The following is a 25,639-nucleotide window of genomic DNA, read 5'->3' as shown; positions in this document are numbered from 1 at the left end:
ATAGGGTAGCCTATCGGGGAATTAACCCAATGGTAATACGTTTGACCAAGTCTGGCTTTACAATCTACATGGACAGCCCAATGCACTCCTAAGGAGTCACATCATACTAAAAACTACTCACATTCATCCACCAGTTTCCAGTGTACAAAGGGTTTCCATAAGTTATCTCTGGCGATCTCCTTTATAGAGGAGGAAATCAGAGAAGATACGTGATAAACAAAGGTCACATAGGCCATGGCAGAATTACAATCAGTCTTTTAAGAATTGTTTCCAGATTGGTCCCCTCGGAGTACTGATTAGCGTTACTGTAGCAAGGTCGACACTCCCCGGAGCCCTTTTCCAGCGTCTACCTGTGGGCTCAGAACTGGCAACCCTGTCTGCTGTGGGTGCTGGGCTACACAGGGTGTTGCCGGCTGCTCAGCGTCACGCAGCACAGCGTCACGCAGCACTGCCTAGGGCTCATCCCCGGAAGGCATGCTCCTTGTCGTGTGGGGCTCCAGGCTCTCGGGCCAGCGTCCGGGACCGCTACTGTTGCAGGGGCGCTTTCGCCGCCGATGACTCCTCCCGGCCTCAGGGCGGCAGCGCAGGGCCCATCCGGCTCTCCTCTCCCTTCCCGCCGCCCGTCTCTATGGCGGAAGTGGGTCGTTCCAGCCGGAGCACAACAACATTGTCGAGGGTGCGAGTGAATGGACTCGTCCAAAGGAGGGGGGGATACTTGTTACCTTCAAATCTTAAACGCCGAGCCGTAACCCACAAAGAGTAGCGTACAGATATCAGGTCAATTTGTAGGCGATTCCTTCGGATTTTGGGAATACAGAACCTCCGTGGCGAGCGGCGTTCACGTTAGGCCGTGGCCGAGCTCCGAGCCCCCCCCGGAGGCCAGTGGCGCAGGCCGAGCTCGCCCGGCACGCCGGGGCGGTGAGGCGCGGGGACGGTGTTCCTGTGCCGGCGCTCTCCGGTCGCGGAGGTCCGACGCCCGCCGTGAGTGCAGCCGGCTGGCTGGGGGGGCTCGGGGGGCTCGGGGGCTGGTGTTTGAGTAGGCCGGGGACCGTTCCCATCGCCTGTCACAGCTCGGGAGTTCTCGGGGGCGGCGGGAGGGAGGGCGCCCCTCGAACTGCCCCGTCGGGCCAGGCTCGTGGTGGGGCGCCGCCCCCGAGCCTGCAGAGGTGCCCGCGCCTCCCTCGTCGTCGGACGGCCGAGGTTCTCGGTTAGCGGCGGTGCGACAATCGCAAGTCGTCTGCGCGCCCCGCCTGCGTCTCCGGTTTCGGAGCCAAAGCTTGGTCTTGCCTTTTAGTCCGTCTCAAGAGCGTTCTGGTTTTGCCTTTAGACTTTCTCGCGGCTCTTCCCCTCCGTACGCGGCGGCTTCATCCCCTGCGACCACGGGAGCTGGGAGCAAGGAGCGAAGGAAGGGGCATGCTCCCAGCCTGAGTGGCCGCGCCCCGGCCGGTCCACGTAAGTTGGAGGGTTGTGGACGGCGGCGGGGACCAGAGGGCCGAGACTACCAGGCCTGCCCCCTTGGGGAGTACTCCAGTTCCCGGTGTGGGCGACTTACGTAGACTTCAGGTGGCCGCCCTGGGGAGGAGGCTGGCCCCGGCCGGCCCGGACAGGCTTCCTGGAGGAGTGGAGGCTAGGATAGCTCTGAGCATGGGGGTTGGGGGAGTTGGGCTTGTGTGAAGTTTAAGAGGGGGAAGTTGTGGAATAAGGGGAAACAGAGCTGGGCGTCTCTGAATGGGCAACCAACGTCCGGAAAGGAGTGAGGGAGTCCTTGCGGATCAGCAACCTCAGGGAGCACCTGGCTTTCCAGGAGGAGGAGGAGAACTGGAGCTGCCACTTTGATTGGGGTATCCAGTCGACAGTGCTGAGAAGCATACCGTCAGTCCCCTGTCCTCAGAGAGCCGTCTGCCTAGTAGCAGAGAGAAGAATAAGTGAAGGGGGAACTGCCGATTACAGGTAAGAGGAGGGCTGATCTTCTCTGAGCCTCGCTGCCTGGCAGAGATCAAGTGGAATCTACTCCAGGGGAGGAGCCAGGACCCAGAGGAGGTGGGATGCGATGTCCAGCAGGCATGCTTGGGATTCAAGGATGGGCCAGAAAGGTCCATCTGTGAGGAAGTGTTGAGGCAGCTTCTAAGGGGCTCCGGGTGTCAGAACCAAGACCATGTGGCTGTACTGCAGGAATAGCTTAATAGTCACCAAGACGGCATGCTGGGCTGTGGAGTCACTCCAAAGAGAAGTTTTCTGACTGAACAGTGTGAACTAAGAAATGGGACTGCTCCCTCTGCCCCAGGCTCAAGTTACTCAATCCTGCCTCTCTGTCCCTGCTGTAATGTAGCTTTGCCTCCTCGCTCAGCAGTGAGAATATCGTACTCGGTTGTAGCATCTAATGCTTGTGAGTGCTTATGACTTGCCAGGCACTGCTTTAAGGGCTTTATAATTTCACGTGCTTTATAGATAGTAGCTCATTTCTGGAGACAAATCTTTCCATGTGGTTCCTGTTATTATTATTTTTTAGATTTTTCCAAATTGAAGTTAAGTAATTGCCTAAGGTTGCACAGTGGGGACGCGGCAGAGCTGTGGTTTCAACCCAGGCTGTCTTGCTCAGGAGGCAGCGTTTATTTTACGACTGTGTTTTGTATACGTGCTCTTAATTCATGTTCGCAACAGCCCGCATGCACAGAGCAGGGCACTGAAGCCGAGGGACTCACTTAAGGTCACAGTGAGAGGAGAGCTGCAGTTCACATCCCAAACCCACTGGCCATGAACATCGTCACTGCCCCTGCCAGCCTTGAAGTCTGCCCTGGGGTTCAGGTGACCCCTGAAATGGCGTATGAGATTTGGTGTGTGTGCGGCTGTGGGTCAGGCAGCGGAGCATTCATGGCTTTCACAAAGTCAGGATGACTGCAGGATAGTCAAGAGTCACCCTTGGGCCCTTCAGCCCGAGTTCACCTGCTGGTGCACAGATAGGCTCTTGGCCAGGGGATGCCACCACTCACTCTCCTCTGCCCGCAGCAGAGTCCAGATGCCTAACGCAGCTCCCAGGAACTCAGGTGCCAGCTTCCTTTTCTCCTCCCCCTCCCCTGGCTGTCTCACCACCTGCCTCACCTGTCTCCGGCCCTCAGCTTCTCTGGGCCAGGGCTCTGCCAGCCCGCCTGGTGCTGCCCAGGGAGCATTTGCGGTGAAGGGCACTGGACGCCAGACCTGGAGCGCCTGCCTGGGCCGGTTGGTGGGACTGGTCACTTTGAAGTCCTCCCTCTTCCTGTCTCGTGAGAGTTTGACTCTGCATGTATGAGGGGGCTTCAAACAGAGTGTGTGGGAAGATTCTACCCTCTTTTACGTACCGCCCCCCACACTATTTGAAGCCCCTTTGTACGTGCAGAAATACAATGGAGGCCAGCTGGGCTGGGCTAGGCCTGGAAGGTGGCGGTGGTCGGGTAGCCTGCAGAGATTGACAGAAGTGCCTGCATTTTAACTGGGCTGCCCTTATAGGCTGGCCCCTGAGTGGGCAGACGCTCGCCGGCGCCATCCTTGTCCCTCCACCCGAGGTGGGCCACCAGCTGCGGGATGAACTGCCGCTCGGAGGTGCTGGAGGTGTCCGTGGAGGGGCGGCAGGTGGAGGAGGCCATGCTGGCCGTGCTGCACACCGTGCTGCTACACCGCAGCACGGGCAAGTTCCACTACAAGAAGGAGGGCACCTACTCCATCGGCACTGTGGGCACCCAGGATGTCGACTGTGACTACATCGACTTCACCTACGTGCGTGTCTCCTCCGATGAGCTGGACCGGGCCCTGCGCAAGGTTGTTGGGGAATTCAAGGTAGGAGTGTGGCTTGGCGGGTTGTCAGGCGGGTGAGACTGCCCATCAGCCTGACAGAGAGGAGGGCTGGCGGGCTGGGTTCAGGGTGGGTGGGACAGTTGGTAGAATGCCCCTGGCAAGCAGAGAGAGCAGGGAGTCCTCCCCGGAAGCTGATGAGCCCGGTTCCTGAGTTCTGGACTCTTGAATTCTTCTCCAGCTCCACCCACTTTCTACCAAGGCCTTTGCTTCTGCTTCTCCTTCTTAAAAAGAAACGACACCCCGAGAGAGAGGTGCTGCCATTGGGCATTGTGACATGTGTTTGCACATGACTATGTGGGGAGGAGGAGCCCTGGTGGAATACTGGGTAAGCCGGGGGCTGCTAACGGCAAGGCCAGGAATTCAAAACCACCAGCCACTCTTCGGGAGAAAGATAAGACTTCCTATTTCTGTAAAACTTGACAGCCCCAGAAACCCACGGAGGCAGTTCTACCCTGTCCTACAGGACCGTCGAGAGTCCGAATTGACTTGGTGGCAGTGAGTGAGTGGTCAAGAGGAAGGGACACATGACTCTTTGTGTTGGTGACCCCAGGAAAGTAGACTAGGGGGTGACTTGATTTTGCCTGCATGTGGAATCTCGGGAGTTCACTATCCTAGGGCAGTAGCAAAGGCAGTCTACTTTTAAATCAAAGGCACAAGCTCGGGGGTCAGAGGAGGATTGCTGGGGCGCCTCTATACTGTGGGCTCCTGCCAGGGGCTTGCCTACCGTCAGGTGGAGCCTCTCCTAGGCTGCTGCAGCCTCAGAAAGCTAGCTCTCCCCTTCGGCTGGGCCCTCCCGCGCCCATGTCCACGTACAGCCTGCAGAATTGCGTTGCTGCGAGCAGGTTCTGCCACCTAAGTGTGTGCTCTTGGCTGCGTGAATCACTCCTGGGCCACAGTTTCTTCACAGTCCACACCACGTAGGCCGGACCTGTGGTTGAAATGAGTCACACGTGGCACTTTCTTGGGGTAGGGCTTGGCACCCTGCGAGTATACCAAGTCATCCGTTGTTAGTGCTCATTACAGCCAGGTGACTTTGGCTGTGTTGGCACAGTCTCAGACGGAAGGGAGCTTTGGGGTTCTGGCTGCCCTCGGCAGAGGAGTGTGGGGTGGGGTTTCTTGCTTTTCGCACCCGATGGTCCGTCATGCTCCCAGAGGAAGCAGAAGCAGCCAGACCTCATCTGTCCTCCCGTTTCTTCCGCATTCGGTTCCCTGGTTTCTTGCTTTTTAAATGAGGATTTTATAACAGCCAGCTTTCTGGAAAATGACCGAGTTGGGATTGCCATCAAGTGTTCAGGCTGCCAGGACCGGGGAGGGTGCATGGAGAAGACTGTAGGACTTGCCTGAGGGGAAGGAAGGAGGTGTCAGGATTAGGGGCTGTGGAGAATATTTCAAGGACGAGAGGACGAGGGCCCCCTGGGAGGGCTGTGCAGGGAGAAGGCCTTTTCCCATGAAGGTGAAATGCATGGGTTTGGAAATCCCACTACTTGGATTAGAATCCTGGCTCGGCCATTCCCTGACAGTGCGGCTTTTGTCAAGTGACGCCTGTCTCTGAGCCTGACTTTGCCCGACTGCAGTGGAGGTAACATGCCTGCCTCAGTTGTGAAGAGGAGCTGGTGGGAGAGTGTGCGCTGCCTGGCATGGAGTGTGAGCTGCAAGAGGTAGTGATTCCCATACTGTCTCGCCCTGACAAACTGGAGGAGTTGGAGAGGAGATAGATTTGGTTGGTTTGCCTACCATTCAGCTCAGATTGGCAGCTTGCAGTATCGCTCCCCACAAACCCTCTGCTTACTGGGCCCCTGTCCCCTGTCATCCTGAGGGACTAGAGAGAGACAGTGCTTGCTTCCCTGGGCGCATAGGATGGGGGAAGAAGTCTCCAGAGGCCTTGGCCTCCTCATCTGTGGCTACCCCTCCCCCCCTCCAGGATGCCTTGCGCAATTCTGGTGGCGACGGACTAGGACAGATGTCCCTGGAGTTCTACCAGAAGAAGAAGTCACGCTGGCCGTTCTCAGACGAGTGCATCCCATGGGAAGTGTGGACAGTCAAGGTGCACGTGGTGGCCCTGGCCACCGAGCAGGAGCGGCAGATCTGCCGGGAGAAGGTGGGCGAGAAGCTGTGTGAGAAGATCATCAACATCGTGGAGGTGATGAACCGCCACGAGTACCTGCCCAAGATGCCCACGCAGTCGGAGGTGGACAACGTGTTCGACACCGGCTTGCGGGACGTGCAGCCTTACCTCTACAAGATCTCCTTCCAGATCACCGACACCCTGGGCACCTCCGTCACCACCACCATGCGCAGGCTCATCAAAGACACCCTCGCCCTCTAGGGCGCACTGCGGCTGGGGGTTCCCCTGTGGCTCCCAGGCCTTGGTATCTGGGGAAGTTACTGCTGAGACCCTTGGGGAGCTGGACACCTGCTCTGGGTGCTGGGCGCACACTTGGAAAGGACAGCTCCTGGCTTCCTTGTTTTGTGGTCGCCAGTCCCTCTGGTCCTCCTTTGCTCACTATCCAGTCCAGCCATACACTGTTGCTCCCCCTCCACTGTACAGAAGAGCTCCTACCAGGGGTGGCAAATAAAGCGGAGAATGTGAGATTGGATTGAGGCCTGTCTCTTCTATTCGGGGAGGGCATGGGCATGGCATGGACTGAGGGAGCTGTTCCAAGACAACAGGGGCTTAATGGAGAGGATGACTGAAAGTTTCCACTCTTCCTTGGACACTGGCACAGACAGGTGACCACAGTCAGCCCCCAGGGTGAGGACGTGGGGTCAGGGGCTGTTTCCTGTGGATGTGTCTGAGCTGTCACCTTCCTTCCTAGGAGATGAAAACAGCCCTGGCTTTTGTAGTACTGGGTCTTATTTCAAAGCATTGGTCTGCTAACCTCCATGGAGGGGAGTGGGTTGTGGGTATTGCTTCATAATGGTCCTACAGAGTATGTTCTTTATATTCACCGAACCCCCTCAGGTACCACCCCCCACCCCAACACACACCAGATGGACCATTTGATTTGGAGCGCTTCTCTGTGGGGAGAGATGGACTGCCTTCCAGTTAGTGTTTGGTGACACTTGCCCAGGTTGGCCTGGCTTTGGCCGCTTGTTAAGACCTTGCTCTGGTAATTCATGCTTGCTGTTGCACACACACATTCATTCACTCACTCACTCACTGACTCACTGAATGTCATTCTATTCCATGTTTTACAGTCCTCTGACTACCCCCTGGGGCAATTGTAAGCCCATTGGTTGTGTGTGTGTGTGTGGAAGGGGTCTTGCTCATGGTCCAGCTTGCCCAGGAAGTGCTTGCACATTTGACTGCCCAGCTACCCCCGCCCTTGATCTCTTGGAATCCACCTGCAGACTGCTAACATCTGGGTAGCTGCAGGAGCTTGGGGGCCCAGGGACTTTGAGAGGGAGTTGCAGGTGGGAGGCTTATTCCCAGGAGGTTCTTGATCATGTGTGACCAGTGACTGATGCCTAGCCGCCTGCTGTCTGGGGAGTCCTCTCCTGCCGTCTGGGAGGTCCTCTCTTCCTCCCAGCTGGCAGCCCTCCTGAGCAGGTGACTGGCACAGGTGTTGACTGGTGGGTGGTGTTTTTGAAGGCAGGCTTGAGAGTCGCTGAAGGAGGTCTTCAGGAACCCTGAGCAGGGCACCTTTCTTTCGTCTCCGCCTCCCCGGATGTTCTCCGTTTGTTCCTGCAGCTGGACTCCATTCCAGCCTCCCACCATCCAGCTGGCAGAGGGCTACCTTTGGAGGACAGGGCAGTCACATCTCGGCCCTTTTGGCATTGTTGAAGAGGAGGCTGATGGCCAGGGTAGAGGGAAGGGATTGGGGGTAGCCTTAGAGAGGACTCCTGCTCACCCCCTAATCCCCACCCCCTGCAGTGGAGGCTGAAGGAGGCGCCCACAGGCATGATGGGAAAGGAAGGGTAGGGTCGCTCGATGTCCTGGAGGCTGCCTCCTGGGCCACCTAATTGAGTTTGGACCCATGGACAAAGCCCAGCACTCCGGATGGCGTCTGCAGCCAGCACCGGCATGGGGGTCTGGAATTTCTTTCCAGGCCCTGAGGGAGGTGTAACCCCTAGGCCTCCTTTGCTGAGGGAGAGGGGCTGTCTGGGAGACCCTGCTGGTCGAGGACAGGCGGGTTCACTTGAGTACAGGTGGTGTGTTGAATGGAGGCCTTGGGGAGGAGATGCCAAACGCCTCTTAGGGCTGAGGGTCTCCGAAGGAGGGGCTGGAACCCACATTGGAAAAGAGGCCCAGTGTTTTAGGAAGATCCTGACCTCGTTGCTGGGCGGGGACTGGGGCTTAAGCTCCGGGGATCCGCCTCTCAGGTCCCTCCCCTCAGTCGACTGGTCCGCCTGTGCTCCCAGCGGCGGCTGAGCTCCCGCACACGTGGCAGGCCCGCACATCTGGGCAGGAGCATGAACGGCTCACAGGCGGGCCCTGCCGCCTGGGCTCCCTGGCTGAGCTCCTGTTGCAACCAGTCGGGGGCGCCGCCGGAGCCCGCCGAGGGCCCACGCGCCGTGCAGGCGGCGGTGCTGGTCGTGCTGTCGTTGCTTGTGCTCTGTGGGGTCGTGTTCCTGGGGGGCGCGCTCCTCCTCCGGGCCCAGGGCCTGGCCGCGCTCCTGGCCCGTGAGCGGGGGGCTTCTCACGAGGCTGAGCCGGTTGGTGGGGGTGAAGACCACCTGTAGGCCTGGAGTGGGGGGCAGGGGGCCTGGCTGGAGCGGGCTGCCCTCAGGAGGATACCTGTCCCTTCCTTGATGCTGGTGCCAACAGGTGAGTATCCGGAGTGAAGGCCGCAGGCAGGTGTGTGTGTGTGTGGGGGGGGGCGGGGCTGGGCGGGGTGGTGGTGGTGGTGGTGCAGAGTAGGCAGGTGTGGGTATGAATGGTCTCTATATTGAGGGATGCATCTGGGGACCTAGCTTGGAGAATCAGCTTTTTAGTGGCTCTGGTTTAGGTCTCCCAATCCCCAGCAGGTGGGACCTGCAACCAGTCCAGGTGAGCAGGGGTCAGAGGGAAAAGGCTGCTTCCCCCACACTGCCTGCTGTCCCCTCCTAGCAGCTGTCCCCTCCACTTTTTGTCCCTCTCTGCCCACCTAGTGACAGACATGAGCTGCTTAGGGCTTAGGGAAGGGGAAGCCTTTTTTCTTGGTACCCCACCTTCCCCCTCTCTTCTGTACTCCTCTCTCACCCATCCTCTGAACAGGGATTGGAGTATTTGAGGGCAGAGCCGGGGCCCAGGGCATGGAAGGTGAGCTGAGGCTCCTTCCCACACCCCCACTCAGGTTGGGGGACAGATGTAGTGTGGAGTAAGGAGCATTGGGTGCTGGTGGTGGAGGGTGTGTAGGAGGTGGGGGTGGCAGTGATGACCTGAGTCCCAGCAGCTTGGGGGCCTCAGGCACACATTGCTCCTGGAAGCTGGGGCTGAGGCCTCGTAGCTGTGGGGGCTCTGTGGCTCCTGCCTCCTCTGTCTGTCCAAAGACAGGAGCCATCTGGAGGGACGGCCGGGTGGCCCAAGTCCCCTTCCTCTGTTCAGTGTTCTACCTGGTTGCTCCTGAGGGAGAGATCCTTGTGGGGGCGACTGACTAGTTTTGTCCTCCGTCCCTAGAGCCTTTGCCCTGCTTGTCAAGGGCAGAGGAGGGCCCTGTGCCCCTCTGAGAAGGGCTACAGGCTGGGCACCCGTGCGGAGGGGCTGGTGAGGGGCAAGGGCAGAGGACGGCTAAGCAGCTGTGAAGCCGATGGCATGACGACGTGTGATCCCTGCACAGAACAGCCCAGGATTTGTGGCTAATCCTGGCTGGGCTGCTGGGCCACACTGGCCTTGCTGAGCCCAGGGCTTCTCACCTAGGCCCACTGTTCCACCCCCGTGGAGAGAGGGCTGTATGTGTGTCTTGCTGCTCCTGGCTTAAAGGTGGCCAGGCCAACTCAGGGGACACCTGCCTCCTCTCTGCTATGTCCTGGGAGAGAGTGGAGACCACTTCCCTTCTATCCAGGTTCTCCCAGCCCTCTGGTCAGAGATACACAGCGACTTTACAGCCCTGTGTTGGCCTAGTCCTGAGCCACCCTCTCCTCCCCAGCTGGGCTGGAGGAGTCTCCAGACCCACTGGGAATGCCTTTAGTTTTCAAATGGGCTAGTGGAGACTCAGAGAGATGGGACAGTACTCTGACCCCAAATTGGGGGCTTGTTCTTAGGTTACCCCTATTGTTCCTTTTATTTCTTTCTGCCCATCCCTCTTTGAGATGCTGATGGAAAATGTGCTCCTCCCAAAATAAGCCCCCCACTCCCCACATATGAAATGCAGTTTCAGGTCCTCCAGCCCCACACCCTGTGCCACTGGCCCAAGCCATCCCCAGTGACCTTCCTGCTGCTACCAACAGTCTCAGACTCCCCTTGCCCCGGCAGCAGCTCCCAGCTGGTGGCCTGGCTGAGCTTCCTTGGCTTGGTCCTGAAGGGTGGGCTTAAAGGGTCAGCTGAACTGTTACACATGAATGCAAAATATGCAAGCAGTCAGCTGGGGGTCAGAGCTCAAGGATTTTCCATTTGGCCTTTTGGGTTTCAGTGCAGATGTTGGCGGTCCAGAGAGCCATGGCGATGGGAGGGGCACCCAATGTCTGTGTGTCCGCTCACACTGGGGGCAGGGCAGAAAAAAGACTGCATCCCACTTCCTGTCCTTGCCTCCTCAGCTCCTGGTGGCCTCTGTTCCTAGGGGAAGAAACTAAGCTGCCTGCTGGGGGAACTCTGACTTTAGTCGAGGTCACCAGGCTGGGGGTCTTTGGAAAATTGGGGAATGGGTCCTGCTGCTGCCACCCCACCTCAGACCCCAGCTGGGAGCAAGAGGTGAGGGTGTGGGCGCAGGTCTGAGCATCATGAAGGAAGCCAGCATCTGGACTAGCGGAGAGGCTTGAGTTTCCGCCCACCTCACCCACCCCATTAGCCTGGGCAGTCTCCGGAAGGACTGAAGGTGGCAGATGGGCTGGGACCCGCCTTGCCCTTCCTCCAGCACTGGAGCTTCATGCTGAGCTGGAAAAGGCTGCTGGAGGTCCCTGGAATCCATTTCTCATCTTCCTTACAACACAGCTCCTTTCCCAGCAAAGTTGGTGGGGGGCCGAGAGAGGGGTATGTGTGCAGAGGGGGAGGGAGACTTACAGATCTGTAAGGTTTCTGGAGTGGGTTCTTGGCTTTGCATGGTGAAAGATTCACGCTGAAGCCCGTTCTGTAATCCAAGTGGATTTTTATGAAGGCCAGGACAAGTTGTAGATTTTACAGTCTGGAAAGGGTACACGCTGTTTCAGGGAAATGTGCCAAGCTGAGCGAGTTCACAACTGGACATGAACAACCACGTGGAAGAGAGCACTCATGGGTGCCAAACTGGGGGAGGGATCTCAGGGACCTAGGGGTTGAGGGCGGGAGAAAGGGCCAGAGGCTGAGGAAGCCAGAGTTTGGGCTAAGAGAGTCCCAGATTGTGCTCTGCCTTTATCCTAGCCCACCCCCTGGCCGGGAAGGCAGGGTTAAAGGTATTGGTCGACCCCTTTGGCTGGGTTGAGCCCACCTGGGTGAGGTCATGAGCCTGGCCTAGTTTGGGCCGCCCAGATGTACCTCCCACCTGGCTGGGGCCTTGGATTTGAGCATGCTCAGTTTGGGGGTCTTCATAGGCAGCTAATGGTCACCTGATTTCCTTCCATCCTCCTTCACAGGCATGGGAGGGACAACTCCCCTGTCCCTGAATTGAGCCACCCAACAGATTGACCCTCCCCAACAGGGACTCCAGCCACCTCTGGTACAGATGACAGACTGGCAATAACTTGGGCTGTGGCGAGACCTCAAACCGGGACCTTTGCAACCAGCTACTGACCCCGAACTGCCCCCTCTGTGCTCTGAGTGTGCTCGGGCGTGGGCCCGGAGGGGCAGCTCTCAGGGATGAAGGAACCCTCTTGGTGACTGCTGAGTACCTAGGTACTGAAATGACCACCACCCTGGAGGCTCAGGGTGCGCAGCAGGCTCTGGCCATGCCCCTGCCCATGTGTGCCTGGGGCAGGCCACCGTGGCCAGTCAGTGCCTGCAGAGGGCTAGGGTCCTGGATTCCAAAACTTCTTGTGACTTGTCATTAAATCTGCAGCCGATGGAAGTTTGGGGGCTGCGGTCTTATGTTCCTGGTTTCTGATTCTTGGAATTCATTGTTTCTCTCTCTCCAGTTCTGTTTCTAGCAGTTCCACTGACGGGCTGCTGGCCCCTAACCACCACCACCCCCTCCTTGGTGGCCATCCACATCTTTCTGGTCCCTGAGGAGTTGAGGGGTGATGGTGGTGGATGGTGGACAGTGCCTCGGGCCAGCACTCGGCTGCCCTCGTGTGGCCAGTATGGGCAAGGACTCTTCCTTCTGCCAGTCCCTGCTTGGGCCCCATCTAGTCCCATCCTGATCAGAGCACTTTGAGATGGAGTGGACTTTGTGAGCATGTGCACTGGACCACACAAGCCCCGGGTACCCTTACCATCTGCTGTGGCCAAGGAAGGAGCTAGCCAAGAGGGATGCATGGCCCAGAGAGGGAGGGCTGTAACTTTTTATAGGGTACTCTTGTACCATGTGAGTACTTTCTCATGCACTTATGGGTGGCTCAGTAGTTATGAGTTGGATTGCCAACCACAAAGGGAGCAGTTCGAAACCACCAGCCACTTGCTGGGAGAAAAAGGAGGCGTTGTGCTCTCATAAAGCACTCCAGTCTCAGAAACCCACTGAGGCAGATCTACTCTGTCCTGTACGGTCACCATGAGTCGGCAGCAGCTCGATGGCAGCAAGCTTGGTTTCTGGCTCACAGGCATTACCTGTGCCTCAGTGCCTCCAAGCCCCAGCCACTGCTGGGAGCACCGTCCAACGCCTCAGCCTGCAGCCCAGGCTCCACAGCCTCTTCTTGCTGTAACTCCACGCGGAGGACACCCTTCCTTCTGTCTTCTCTGTGGTCTCTACTTCCCCTAGTCGCCCACTCCTCCCCAGTTGTCTTCAGTGATGTCTTTCCTGGGCCCATTTGCACGCTGCAGTCCAGTGGACTCAGGGCGACCCCCCTATGTTGGAGAACGGTGCTCCACAGGGTGGTCAGTGGTCAGGCTGAGTTTTCTGAAGTGGATCGCCAGGCCTTTCTTCCGAGACTCTTGTGAATGGGTTTGAACCTCTCACCTTTCAGTCAGCAGCCCAGCTCATTCACTGTTTGCACCACCCAGAGACTGACTTCATTGAAGAATTTCACACCTGACTCCTATGGATCTTTTCCACTTGGGGCTTGTCTCCCTGTTCTCGCTCAGCCCTCCCTGTCTTAACTAACCTTTCTATTGTCTTAGCATAAGACTCCCCCCCCCCAACAGAGATCTCCCTTTGCATCCCTCATTCCCATGCCATGTCTTAAGGCCACCACTTTGATTTTTCCAACCTGCTCACCTCATCATCCTTGCTGTGGTCCCTCATTCAGGTCTATTCTCTCTTTCCCTCCCTGCTCCTGCCCCCACTTCCCTCCTCCCCTCCAGTTTCAATGTTGCCTTGGATTGAAGTTTGCATCAGAAAGTTAAAGTTGAAGCCCTGGGTGTGTACATTGGAGCGGCTACTGAGATGGGGCGTGTCTTTTGTTTGCAATGAGGTCATCCCAGAGTGGGATGGGTCCTAAACCTAATCCCTTCTGAGTGGTGTCCCCGGGACAAGGGCAGACTAGGTGTGGGCAGGGGAGGACGCTACGGAGGCGGCTGTATCTCTCAGCCCAGGGCTGCTGGCAGCTTCTAGGAGGTGAGAGACAAAGGAGGACCCTCCTGAGAGCTGATGCCCTGAATGCAGGCTCCCAGCCCCCAGACCTGTTGAGACGACAGACAAACTTCTGTTCCCTCAAGCCACTCACCGGATGTGGCATTTTAGTGCAAGACCGTGGCTTCTCAGGACCTCACTCTCTTGCTTGTATTTAATGTCATACCTCTGTCGATCCCTGCTGGTAGAAGCTCAGCCTGGGATGGCTGTGACTCTGTTCTGAGTTTGCACCTGGGCTACGGAGAGCCTCGAAGGCCTACACTCGTGGGCGCACCCGTGGCCCCGAGAATGGTGACCAGTCCCCACTGGAACCCCCACTGCCTGGCCCCGGACTGGGCAGTCCTCTATCCTCATGCTGTGCCACTACGAGCTGTCTGTCCTCTCGGAACCCTGGCCCACCCACCCCTCCCCCTGTGCTTGGCGTGTGTGTTAGGCTCGGCTGATGGTCTCACCTCCTGCTTCTAGAAAAAGGGAAGCCAGTAGATGAAGACGCTGCCCTCTGGCCCAGCCCTCCAGCCCACCTCTGGGACCAGGGACTCCACCGTCTCTGCAGACCCAGCCCGGCAACGCAGGGGTCTTCTGCCGCCTCTGGGGCCCTGGGGGCCCTGGGTAAATTGCTGGACCGCTCACCCTTGGTTTCCCCCGCTCAAAGGCATCGGCTGCTCTCAGGAGAAAGAGGAGACAGTCTGCCTCCCTAAAGACTGGGACCACGAGGAGCCTCCTGGGGCAGGCCTGCTCTGCCTTTGTGTCGCTGAGGTAGAGCCCACCAGATGGCCGTCACCCTGTGGCTCACTTCATCAGCCAAGCTTCTCCACAGGGCTCCCCAGGCTCGTACCCACTTCCTCCCTTCTCCTCTCCAGCCCGCCTCCCTGACCGCCAAGTCTCCAGCCCTCAGTAGGCCCTCCCACTTTCAGTTCTCAGGTGGCTCATACCCGTGACCTTTCCCTCGCCCTGCTGTGACTTCTGCTTCTGCGGGGGAGCTTGCGCACCGAGGGGAGGAGCTGAGACGGGGGACCCCCCGCACACCTCTGGGCCTCCAGCTCCCAGCCCTGTCACTTAGGGTGTGCCCTGCATCCCCTTCCTCCTTAGTATGATGAAGGAGCCCTGGTGCAGTGGTTACTCACCGCAAGGTCAGCAGTTCGAAACCACCAGCTGCTCCGAGGGAGCAAGGCGGGGTTTTCTGCTCTTGTGAAGGAAGTGTTACAGTCTCAGAAACCCACAGGGGCAGTTCCACCCCGTGCTCGAGGGTGGCTGTGAGTCCGTGTGGACGCGGGGGCAGTGAGTTCGTTTGGCTAGCATCTTGGGGTAATGGAACACCCCCAGAGCCCCAAGGAGAGGGTGCACACCTCAAGGTTTGGGAGCCCCTAGCCCCGTGTCCTATTTGCCCCTTTGCTGGTGTGTATACACAACACACACCACCACCACCACCACCACATCGCACCCTGCTGCTCTTTCTGGACCTGCCCTTGCCGGTGGTGGCCCTCAGGCTTTGGGCTGGGCGTTCTCCCGCCATTGTGCCCTGGTGGCCTCACTCTGCTAGATTGAATTGCCACCTCTGCGCTGCTCACGGGCGCTGACACTTTCAGCTCCACCCATTGCAAGCTCCCGAGTGCCCATGACCGCATTCAGTCTGTAATTCACGCGTCCACTCCCTAATACTGACCGAGCAGCCACCACCGGACTAGGCACCAGCCAAAAAGACGTTGTAAGCAAGACAGAGAGGCCCTGGCCCCTGAGAACGAGTCTGCATTCAGGGAGAAGGGTTGTTGGATCTGTGTCACCCAGTGAGTGAGTCGATTCCAGCTCCCGGCCACGCGTGCGTGTCAGAGTATTCCTGCGTTGGGCTTTTAGGGTTGTGACTTGTGAGAAGGTGCTCACCAGCAGTTTCTCCCAAGGGGCTTCCAGGTGGGCTGGAGCCGCCAGACTCCGTCGTCCATTGCTTACGTGGTGGTGCCACCCAGAGATCCTCACATAACCTGCCAAACTCTCATAGCCGTCAAAGCACTTCCAAGTCTGGGCACCCCGTGCATCCCAGGAGAGAGCCGTGCCCACCAGGCTTCCCGTCTTCACGTAAGGGCATTTCAGCCCGTGGCTGCGCGGTGCCGGAGGCGAGACAGGCCCATGGTGGAGACAGACTTGCCGGGTGACTGGAGGGGAAGGCAGGCAGGGATATTTGAGTCGAGGCCTGGCCTGTCAGAAGTGCCCAGACAGGCAGAGAGGCCTGGGCCAGAGTGTTCTTGCTGGAGGGACACAGGCTGTCATGTGGCCCAGGGACCCAGAGGAGGCAGGGTGGCTGGGGCTGATGAGAGACGGCCAGACATTGGAGCGACCTTCACCCTGATGCCTCCTCATCTTCCCTGCAGAAAGGTCTCTGGCCCAGCGGAGGATCTCCCTCTAGCACTGCGTTTCCGTTGGCCTTTGTCCCTCTGTCCTTCCCATCATCAAGGATGGGACAGCTCACCTCTCCTGATGTTGCTCCAACTCCCTGGGCCTCATCCTTGGAGCCTTTCTCACTGGCCCCCCACGTCCATCGGGGCTCTTATAGGAAGGAGTCTCTTGCCCGGCCCCTCTCCCGCAGCATGGCTTTACACTGCTCAAGGGTAGAGTTCAGAGATCCTCCTCCGGTGGTCCCACTTCCATTGCCCTCCGTGGAGGGGCCTGCTTCTCGTCCGGTGTCATTTCTGTGTGTGCTCCCTCATGTCCTCTGCTGGTCATCTCCTCTGCTTTTGGATGGGGCCTTCTGCCAGATTCTCCCCACCCTTTCTGTCCATGGTCTGGCTGGCTCCTCCTCCACCTTTGAGAGCTCACTTCTTTGGGGATGTTCCTGAGCCCCTCCAGATTTATGGGGTCCCTGCCAGGCTTTCCTGGAGCATCCTGGGATGCCCTACCTGGTCTCCTGTTTAGTTAGGGTTTAATTCTGCACTTGGTGCCACTCCTTGACGTTTTCCCAGTTCTGTGTGCATGCAGCTGAGACTGGGTTGCTCATTTGCCTAGCACAGCACTCGGCACCTAGTAGGTGCTCAACAAACACGTGCAGACTAAGTGAAGGACTGTGTTCTACAGAGAGGCCTGCCAGGGCCACTGGAGGACGCTCTCTGACCTGCCCCTGTCCCTGCCCCTGATGCTGGCTCACTGCCCTACCCAATGATGGGTGATACCTGACCATGTGTGTCTGCACAACCTCTGTCCTCAACCATTTGTCCTTGTCTCACCGTTTCCAAACCTCCACCCCTCCCCAACCAGCTCAGATGCCTACCTGTTCCCTGTTCTCCTTCCACCTCATCTGCCCTTCTGGGCAAATGACACAATGCCGTAGGTAGCTTCCCTCTTTAAGGGCCCTTTGTTCTCACTTCTTGCAACACAATGGCTTCCAGCTTCTGTAAAAGATGTCCTATCCCAACACCACCTGTGTCTAGCCCCAGTGCCAGCCCAGACAGGACAGCCCCAGGCAATGCTGAGGTGGAAGGTGGGCGTGTGGGCTGCTCAGGTGGCCCAAAGGTGATGGTGACACAGGGCTGGGAGCTGGCTGTACCATTCATCCCTCACCAAAGGCAGCAAACCAGGAGTGGGACGGCGAGGCTGATGGGCAGTCAGGGCCCTGGCCCTCAGTGGATGCAGAGGCATGAAAGGCTTCACTGGTTCGTTCATTCAGTCTTAGCTTCATTCCACCAGCGTTTACAAAGCACACGCTGTGTGCTAGGCACTGGGCATCTAGTGGTGAGCCAAACAGAAACCCCATGTGAGATGAGTCAGAGAACGAACTAGAAATCATTTAAAAAATAGAGTACGTCAGGCAGTAATGGTGACGATGGAGGAAAGCAACACTGGACAGTGCCTGGAGAAGGGCAGGGGAAAGGTGACATTTTAAGTGGGGTCTCCAGGGAAGGTGACATCTGAGCAAAGACCTGAGAGACAGCCACAGGGAGATTTGGTGGGGCAAGCCCTCCCAGTCACGGCATTAGCTGCACATGCCTCTGCTGGGCCACCTGCTCCAAGCTGGGCTCCACTGGGAAATGGAGTTTCACGGTTTGTTCTCGGCCTATAAAGGCCCATTAGGAGAAGCATTTCTGAATGGGTGGCATGGTCCCCTGAATGTCTTCTTTCATTGAAGGGTGGGGAGGAGACAGGAGTGTAAATATAAGGGGGTACCTCCCCCAAACCGGAATTGTGCTGGGAACAGAGCTTTCGTAGTACACAGTTTTTCCTCAGTAGGTGAGCATCGAGCAACTCGCTCCGAGTTAGTGCATCCAGTGCCGTCACTTGGGAAGGTTCTCTTTTATCACAGTGATTTTTTTCATAAAGGCAGTTTTGCTAAAAATCTCATTTTTTGGGATGGCTGATTTTAGACAACAGCATGTGGCTGTGAAATTTTGTTTCCTGCTCGGGAAAAATGCTGCAGAAACTGTTGTGATGTTGAGCAGAGCTTACCAGGACAGCACTATGGGAAAAACTCAAGTGTATAAGTGGTTTTCTCATTTCAAGAAAAGGTGTATTGTCAATTGATGACAAACCTCATTCTGGATGTCCATCAACTTCCCGAAAGGATGAAAATGTTGACCAGTAGTGCATCTGGAGTTTGTTCCACCAGGTCAGACTGTTAATTAAACTTTCTATTTAGTGGTTCTGAAAAGATAACCTAACAGTGTGCGACAAAAAAGGCCTGATCTGTGACAGAGGATTGACTTTGCCACCACGACAGTGCACCTGCTCACAAAGCCATCTCATTGTGCCAGTTTTTGGAAAAAGACAGCATGCCTCTCTTGCCCCATACACCCTACTCACCTGACCACTTGGTGCGACGTCTCTTTGTGTCCTCAAATGCAGAGGGACATGGAAGGACAGTGGTTTGACAACGAAAGAAGAGGTGAAGAAAAAACGAGGGAGGTGCTGTCAGCCATCCAAACAGATGAGTTTGAAAATGTTTCCAAGAAAGGAATCGCACATTTGACAAATGTATTAAATGGAGAGAACATTGAAGGTGATGAGGTTGTTTTGTTAAAAAATATAAATATATAGCTTTGGAAAAACCATACTGCTTTTTTTTGGTTCCCCCTCATACATCCTGGTTTCTTCCTTAAAAAGAAGGTATTAGCTCCCAGGAACAGGAACGGGCTAGAATCTGACGGACACATTTTGGAGCTGACCACACCATGGGGTGGCTGGTGTGAAAACTATTCCATGCATTGTCATTTGAGAGAAGTGATGGCTATTTGGGAGCCATTTGGTAGACAGCAGGGGACCGGGCTCCCCTCTCCTCCTCAGAGGCCACAGCACGGCACGGTTTCTGACTTTTACTTCCTTGCTCAGCTGCCCCCGCAGCTGTTGTAGGTGCTGCTGGGGGAAAAAAACAAAACTCCTTAAAAAACACAAAATCCCCCGGCGCAATGCATTTTGGAAAGAAGGTGTGAGTCAAAGTTAAGCAGACTTATTGTTATTGTTGTGGTGAGATGCCATCGAGTTGACTCCGGCCCATAGTGACCCTATGCACAACAGAATGAAACACTGCCCGGTCCTGTGTCAGCCTCAGGTTTCTTATTTATTTATTAAAGGATTTCATAGAGTTGTTGCCATGTAATTCAGAGAGCATGCAATTACATAGTTAGACATGAAAAGGAGTTGTACACTTATCACTGCAATCAATTTTAGAACTCTTTTCTTGCATTCATTACTGTTAACTCCTTACTCTCTTCCCACTAGTCCTGCCTCAACCCCAGGAGACTATAACTTATCCTGAATTTCATATGGAAAAAAGAAGCATACAGAAAGAAAAAAAAATCATAAAAAAATTTAAAACAGCAGCAACTAAATAAAACAGGGAAAAGCTTCAGTTAAAAAGATAACAGAAAAGAATAAAAACTTGAACAAGTCAAAAGGAAGAACAAATGATAAGGTGTTAAATTGTATCATAATTACATCTGCATTACCCAGTTTCCAATGGACTCTGTCATATAGAAAGGCTGTTCACATTCCTGGCCAATGGTCGGCGGGGATCCACCGGAGGCCTCATCCAAGTGGGCACCCCCTGCAAGTGTATCTGGGGCTTTGACTGTCATCCATCCCCTTCTGTAAACTAGGTGCTCAGAATTTAAGCTCTAACACCATTCCCTCCTCTGGTCTTGGGTTTTATTATTTACGATCCTTGGATCACACAGGATGGTGTGCTTCTTCCATGTGGACTTAGTTGATGCCTCACTTAGATGGATGCTTGTTTAAAAGACAAGGCTTTAACACCCCAGACTCTCTTCTTTCTGATAGCCAGGCACCATCTCGTTTCTTTACCACACTTTGCTATACCTGCCACCCATTTCTTGAGTGATCACTTCATGAGGGCAAGTATCAAGTAAGGACACATTTTTCTTAGAGTCGGGCTACGATTAAGTTAAGCAGGCTTCTGTTAAGAGGTGTTCTATAGATAAGGAGCCCTGGTGGTGCAGTAGTTAAGCACTCAGCCACCCCTTAAGAGAAAGATGTGGTCTTGGACCTCCCTGGTGCAGTTCTGTACTCTTCTGCAGCGGTGCCATGATCCGGAATTGACTCAACGGCGATGGGTTTAGCAGATGTCTAATAGATCGCTCTCACCGCGTCTGTACGGATTCGTGGTGTTGCCCTCTCCTGACTTGTCCTCATAGTCACCTTGGCGGTCCATCTCACCCAGGGTCTCCCCCACCCCCATGGACCCACTGCTTCACCAAACAGGATGCCTTCCTCCACGGACTGATGGCGCCTAACGGTGCGTCTAAGGAGACCTGGTGGTGCTGTAAGTTAGGTGTTTGTTGGGCTGCTAACGACAAGGTTGACAGTTTAAACCCACCAGCCACTCCTTAGCAGAAAGATGAGGCTCTCTGCTCGTGTCAAAAACAGGCTGAGCAAACTCTAGGGCTGTGGTGAGTCAGGGTGGACTGAGGGCAGTGGGTCTGGTTGGTTTCCTTGGAAGGCTGTGTCAGGAGCAAGCGAGTTGGGCAATATTCGGTTGTGATCCGTGAGCTCATTTTGCTGACGGATTTTCGGAAGTCGATTCCCAGGCCTTCTGTCTTGGAGTCTGTCTTGGTCTGGAGGGCCTGCGGAAACCTCCCCGTTGGTGCGCGTCTTCCTGTCCCTCTGCAGGGTGGACCACCTCGTCCTCCTTTTTTCTCACGGTCGTTCTAAGAAGCCTCCTGTGGGATCACTGTTTAGCAGACACGCTTTGGGGATGCGGTTCTAAAGCCCCTCCTTTGAAAGACAAGACAACCTTTAGGTCCTGGCCCTTCCTGTATTTCCCTCACCGTGTCCGAACACGAACATGAAATGCACCGTGTTTCCAAGAATTGTAACGCCACAAGGCTAAATTTAAATTCTTTTTACATTTTCCTCAGAAAGTGGTTAAAAAAACACCAAACCCCCCAAACAATACATCTTAGGAACAACTACTTCCATGAAACAAACTTGGAGCCATGGCCAACAAGAATTCTACACACGGTGAAAGCGTGCTCCGGGGTTTTAATTTCCCAGCAGTGATTCCCGCCAAAGCTCCACACTCTGCGCCTCCAATCACACGTTCCTCTCTCGGAGCACTCGTTCCGTTCCTCACAGAGCTATTTCATTTGTTTGGTTTGGTCCCTCGCGGCAGCAGCCTCATTCCACTGCCCCCTAAACGAACTGGCCCAGAGCCCCAGGTTCCTGGCTGGGGCCAGGCTGGAGGAGCCTGCAGGCCTGACTCACTGCCTTAGCCTTCTGGGAAGTTGGCTGTGCTGGCTGAGAGATCAATAATGTTTCGCTAAACTAGTCCGGCTCTCCGCGGTCTGTTTTGTCACGGTGATACATTTTGAACTTGAACTTGAGCATATAAGTCATGACGCTGGCCTCTGGCTCCGGCTGGAGGTTGCCACTGTTGGTGAATGAATATAATGGGACCGAACAGATTATCTTCTAATGGGAAAATAAGTTACCCTGTTGGGAAAATTTCCAATTTGGAAATGTCTGGCAACGCTGCTCTCACTAGGGACCCCTTATGAGCACCTACGGGGGCGTCTGAGCCTTGCTTCCCTCTGACAGGAAGCTGGTTGTGGCCTGGTCCCTCCTCTCGGTATGTCCACCCTTTCATCTCTCCTCCCTCCTAACTTGCTGACTCCTGGCCTCTGCCAGCCAGCAGGGTCATCCTTCCTCAGGGATGGGACCATGGTGAGTCCACGGAGCACTCCCCTGGATCCAAAAGAACCGGGGAAGCGAGGTCATTCGTATGTGGGGGGCAATACTAGGTCCGGGGTGGTGCAGACAGTTTGTGCTGGACTCCTGCAATAACAGAGCTGCTAGTATCATGGTTACGCGTTGGGCTGTGATCCCTAAGGTCAGCAGTTCAAAACTACTAGCCACTACGAGGGAGAAAGATGGGCTTTCTGCTCCTGTCAAGAGTTACAGTCCTGGAAACCACAGGGGGCAATTCTACCCTGTCCTATAGGGTCACTGTGACTCACCATCGACTTGATGGCAGTGAGTTTGAGTACTTGGCTTTTTTTTTTTTTTTTTGCTGTAATACACAACCATGGAGGTGGACATAGCTGCCTTTCTCTGGTTTCCCCGTTGCCCCGAGAGCCCTCCCCGCCCAGCTGTTCCTCTCTGGGCACTCTGCGGCCAGGCTGGGGTTGACAGGTGGCTGTAATCATTGAACTCACACACAGTACTCACAACAAAGGGGGTTGTCAGGGAAGCTAACTGGTTTCCACAAGTCAGGATCAGCAACAGAAAGGATACAGTTGGTCTCCCAGCCTCAGGTTCTCAGCCTTCCAGCCACAGGGTAGCCATGGCTCTCTCTGCTTCTCACCTTTTCAGCCACGGCATCCCTTGGCCTTGGCCTCCATGGGCCAAGAAGGCAGCTCGCCCGTTGCTCTGGCCACCGGCCTCCAGCCCCATAGCCTCAGCCAGGTGAGGAGGAAGAGGGGACCCCCCCCCCTCAGCTGCAGCTCCTCGGAGTCTCCGTATGCACCTGGTATCCGTGGCCTGAGCTACTTGCGACAGAGCTCTTGAATGTGGTTTTCCAGGTCCTCCGGTCCCTCTCCTCTGCTTCAGAGATGGCGATCGTCCTGATAGGCAGGGGCGTGGTGACAAAAACCTCTCCCCTCTCTGACTGTCACCCACGCCCTGTGTGCTTGGTCCCACACAGGCCACTCAGGTAGAAGAACCCAATTAAGAGGGGAGATAGCGGGTGGTGTAAGACATGAAAATGATAAGAATTTATCATTTGTCGGGTCCATGAGGGTGGGAGGTTGGGGGAGGGAGGGGAAAAGAGAATCGCTGATACCAAGGGCTCAAACAGAAAGAAAATATTTTCAAAAGGATGATGTACAAAGGTGCTTGATACAGTGGGTGTGCAGATTGTTATAAGAGTTGTATGAGTCCCCAATAAAATGATTAAAAAAAAGAAAAAAGACATTTCAATCCTCCACAGCTACTCACAGATAGTAAGCAAAAAGGCTGGTGGCTCAAAACCCTCAGTGGTACTGTGGAAGAAAGGCCTGGTGCTCACCTTCCATAGGACTGTCATCATGGGCTGTGGAGTCGATTCCAATTCAGACGACGTGTGGCAGAGGAGCCCTGCCCATAGGGCTTCCGAGAGGTGAGGCGGCCGTCTTCTCAGGGGCAGATCATAGCATCTCCTGGGAAACACTGGGTGGCCTCCAGCTGTAGGCTTTTCAGCTCCCAGCCAAGCGCTTAACCACTGTGCCACCAGGTTCTTTTCTCTAAGATCGTGACCACTGAAAGCCTCTGGAGGGTAGCTCTACCTATCATGCAGTTGCCACAAGTTTCAGCCCTGTCCTTCAGGTTGTAGAAGAATATTGAGAGGGCCACAGACTGCTAAAGGAACCTATCTGACTGGGAAGAAGTACAGCCAGAATGCGGCTGTGGTCGTTACATAATCGTTTGTCAGTTTGAGTGGATTCAGAGTGAAGGGGGGAGACTAGCCTGTCAATCAGGTGATAGCCAGTGAGGCCTCTGTGTGGACATGGCCTTCTGAGGATTCTGGGAACTCCTGTATTTCCTCCTTGGAGGTGGGAGACAATCTCTCGGATACTCTCTACTGAGAAGGCTCACTCCCTTCGAGACATTTCTGAGGAGAAGCCACATGAAGCTAACCTGAGGCAGTTTTGATGCTGCAGGAACCACGTGGAGATCCCTGCCAGCACTGAGATGCTTACAACACCACTGGGTCCACAAGACTTCCAACCCGCTGGCCTGTGATCTCCCTGCATTTGGCTTCATTGCATGTGTTTTGTGAGTCTGAGGAGGACTTTATAGACTGGTATCAGACATGTGGGCTAATAGCGGATTTATGGACTTGACCTGGTCTGGGCTGGGATGTTTTCTCCATATTTAATTGCTCTTGTATATAAAGCTCTTTCTTTCTTTAAAAATAATCATTTTATTGGGGGCTCATACAACTCTTATCACAATCCATACATACATCAATTGTGTAAAGCACATTTGTACATTCATTACCCTCATCATTCTCAAATCATTTGCTCTCCACCTAAGCCCCTGGCATCAGCTCCTCATTTTATCCCCTCCTTCCCCGCTCCTCCCACCCTCATGAACCCTTGATAATTTATAAATTATTATTTGGTCATATCTTACACTGTCCAACGTCTTCCTTCACCCACTTTTCTGTTGTCCGTCCCACAGGGAGGACGTTATATGTAGATCCTTATAATTGGTTCCCCCTCTCTACTCCACCCTCTCTCCACCCTCCCAGAATCGCCACTCTCACCACTGGTCCTGAGGCATTATCTGCCCTGCATTCCCTGTGTTTCCAGTTCCTATCTGTACCAGTGTATATCCTCTGGTCTGGCCAGATTTGTAAGGTAGAATTGGGATCATGATAGTGGTGAGGGGAGGAAGCATTTAGGAACTAGAGGAAAGTTGCATGTTTCATCGTTGCTACACTGCACCCGGACAGGCTCGTCTCCTCCCCTCGACCCTTCCATAAGGGGATGTCCAGTTGCCTACAGATGGGCTTTGGGTCTCCACTCTGCACTCCCCCTTATTAACAATGATATGATTTTTTGTTCTTTGATGCCTGATATCTCATCCCTTTGATACCTCGTGATCACACAGGCTGGTTTGCTTCTTCCATGTGGGCTTTGTTGCTTCTGAGCTAGATGGCTGCTTGTTCACCTTCAAGCCTTAAAGACCCCAGATACTATATCTTTTGATAGCTGGGCACCATCAGCTTTCTTTACCACATTTGCTTATACACCCACTTTGTCTTCAGTAATCATATCTGGGAGGTGAACACACAATGATACGATTTTTTGTTCTTTGATGCCTGATAACTGATCCATTTGGCACCTTGTGATCACACAGGCTGGTGTGCTTATTTCATGTGGGCTTTGTTGCTTCTCACCTAGATGGCCGCTTGTTTAACTTCAAGTCTTTAAGGCCCAGATGCTATATCTTTTGATAGTCGGGTGCCACCAGCTTTCTTCACCACATTTGCTTATGCACCTGCTCTGTCGTCAGCAATCGTGTTGGAACGGTGAGCATCATAGAATGCCAATTTAATAGAACAAAATAGTCTTGAATTGAGGGAGTACTTGAGTGGAGGCCCAATGTCCATCTGCTACCTTAATGTTAAACCTATAAATATATGCACATAGATCTATTTCCCTATCATCGTATATAAATATATTTACATATGTACACACCTTTATCTAGACCTCTATAAATGCCCTTTGCCAACTTGCTCTTTCCGCTCTTTCCTTTTATGTTCCTCTTGTCCCACTATGATGCTCAGACTTCATTTGGGTTTCAGTAATTCCTCTTGGTTACATTATCCTTGATCACGCCCTACCAGGCCCCCTATACCCTCCTCACCACAGATTTGGATCACTTGTTGTTCTCTTGTCCCTGGGTTTGTTAACACCACTTCCTTTCCCCCCACCTCCCCTTCTCTCATGTCCCCCCCAGAACTGTCAGTCCTGTGTTTTCTCCTCCAGATTGTTCATCCAGTCTATCTTATTTAGACAGACCTATAGAGATAATAACATGCACAAAAACAAGACAGAGCA

General features: G+C 54.8%; 2 protein-coding genes across 3 annotated transcripts; both read left to right on the top strand.

Annotated features, from left to right (window-relative positions):
- The first annotated feature begins 672 nt into the window (after positions 1-672).
- On the top strand, positions 673-6,425 carry ATG101 (autophagy related 101). 2 transcript variants are annotated; one of them, XM_075551651.1, is made up of 5 exons: positions 676-981; positions 1,328-1,452; positions 1,805-1,950; positions 3,484-3,810; positions 5,750-6,425. In XM_075551651.1, the coding sequence occupies exons 4-5, from the start codon at positions 3,559-3,561 to the stop codon at positions 6,152-6,154; spliced, it is 657 nt and encodes a 218-aa protein (XP_075407766.1). In that variant the 5' UTR covers positions 676-981; positions 1,328-1,452; positions 1,805-1,950; positions 3,484-3,558; the 3' UTR covers positions 6,155-6,425. The 2 variants fall into 2 exon arrangements, with proteins under 2 accessions (XP_075407767.1, XP_075407766.1); XM_075551652.1 differs by lacking the exon at positions 1,805-1,950 and having other exon boundaries at positions 673-981.
- A 1,799-nt stretch (positions 6,426-8,224) lies between these two features.
- SMIM41 (small integral membrane protein 41) lies at positions 8,225-8,576 on the top strand. The gene has a single exon (XM_075552966.1). It carries the CDS (start codon positions 8,242-8,244, stop codon positions 8,509-8,511), a length of 270 nt encoding a protein of 89 aa, XP_075409081.1. The 5' UTR covers positions 8,225-8,241; the 3' UTR covers positions 8,512-8,576.
- The last annotated feature ends 17,063 nt before the right edge of the window (positions 8,577-25,639 follow it).

Source organism: Tenrec ecaudatus, chromosome 6 (assembly GCF_050624435.1).
Source record: "Tenrec ecaudatus isolate mTenEca1 chromosome 6, mTenEca1.hap1, whole genome shotgun sequence".
Classification (NCBI taxonomy): domain Eukaryota; kingdom Metazoa; phylum Chordata; class Mammalia; order Afrosoricida; family Tenrecidae; genus Tenrec; species Tenrec ecaudatus.
The sequence above is the reverse complement of the archived record's forward strand: the minus strand, read 5'-3'. Positions and strand labels throughout refer to the sequence as shown.

Coding starts and splice junctions, on each gene's coding strand:
- ATG101 (XM_075551652.1), top strand. CDS start 3,559: ATGAACTGCCGCTCGGAGGTGCTGGAGGTGTCCGTGGAGGGGCGGCAG. Junction 3,811..5,749: donor AGGTTGTTGGGGAATTCAAG/GTAGGAGTGTGG, acceptor CCCCCCCTCCAG/GATGCCTTGCGCAATTCTGG.
- SMIM41 (XM_075552966.1), top strand. CDS start 8,242: ATGAACGGCTCACAGGCGGGCCCTGCCGCCTGGGCTCCCTGGCTGAGC.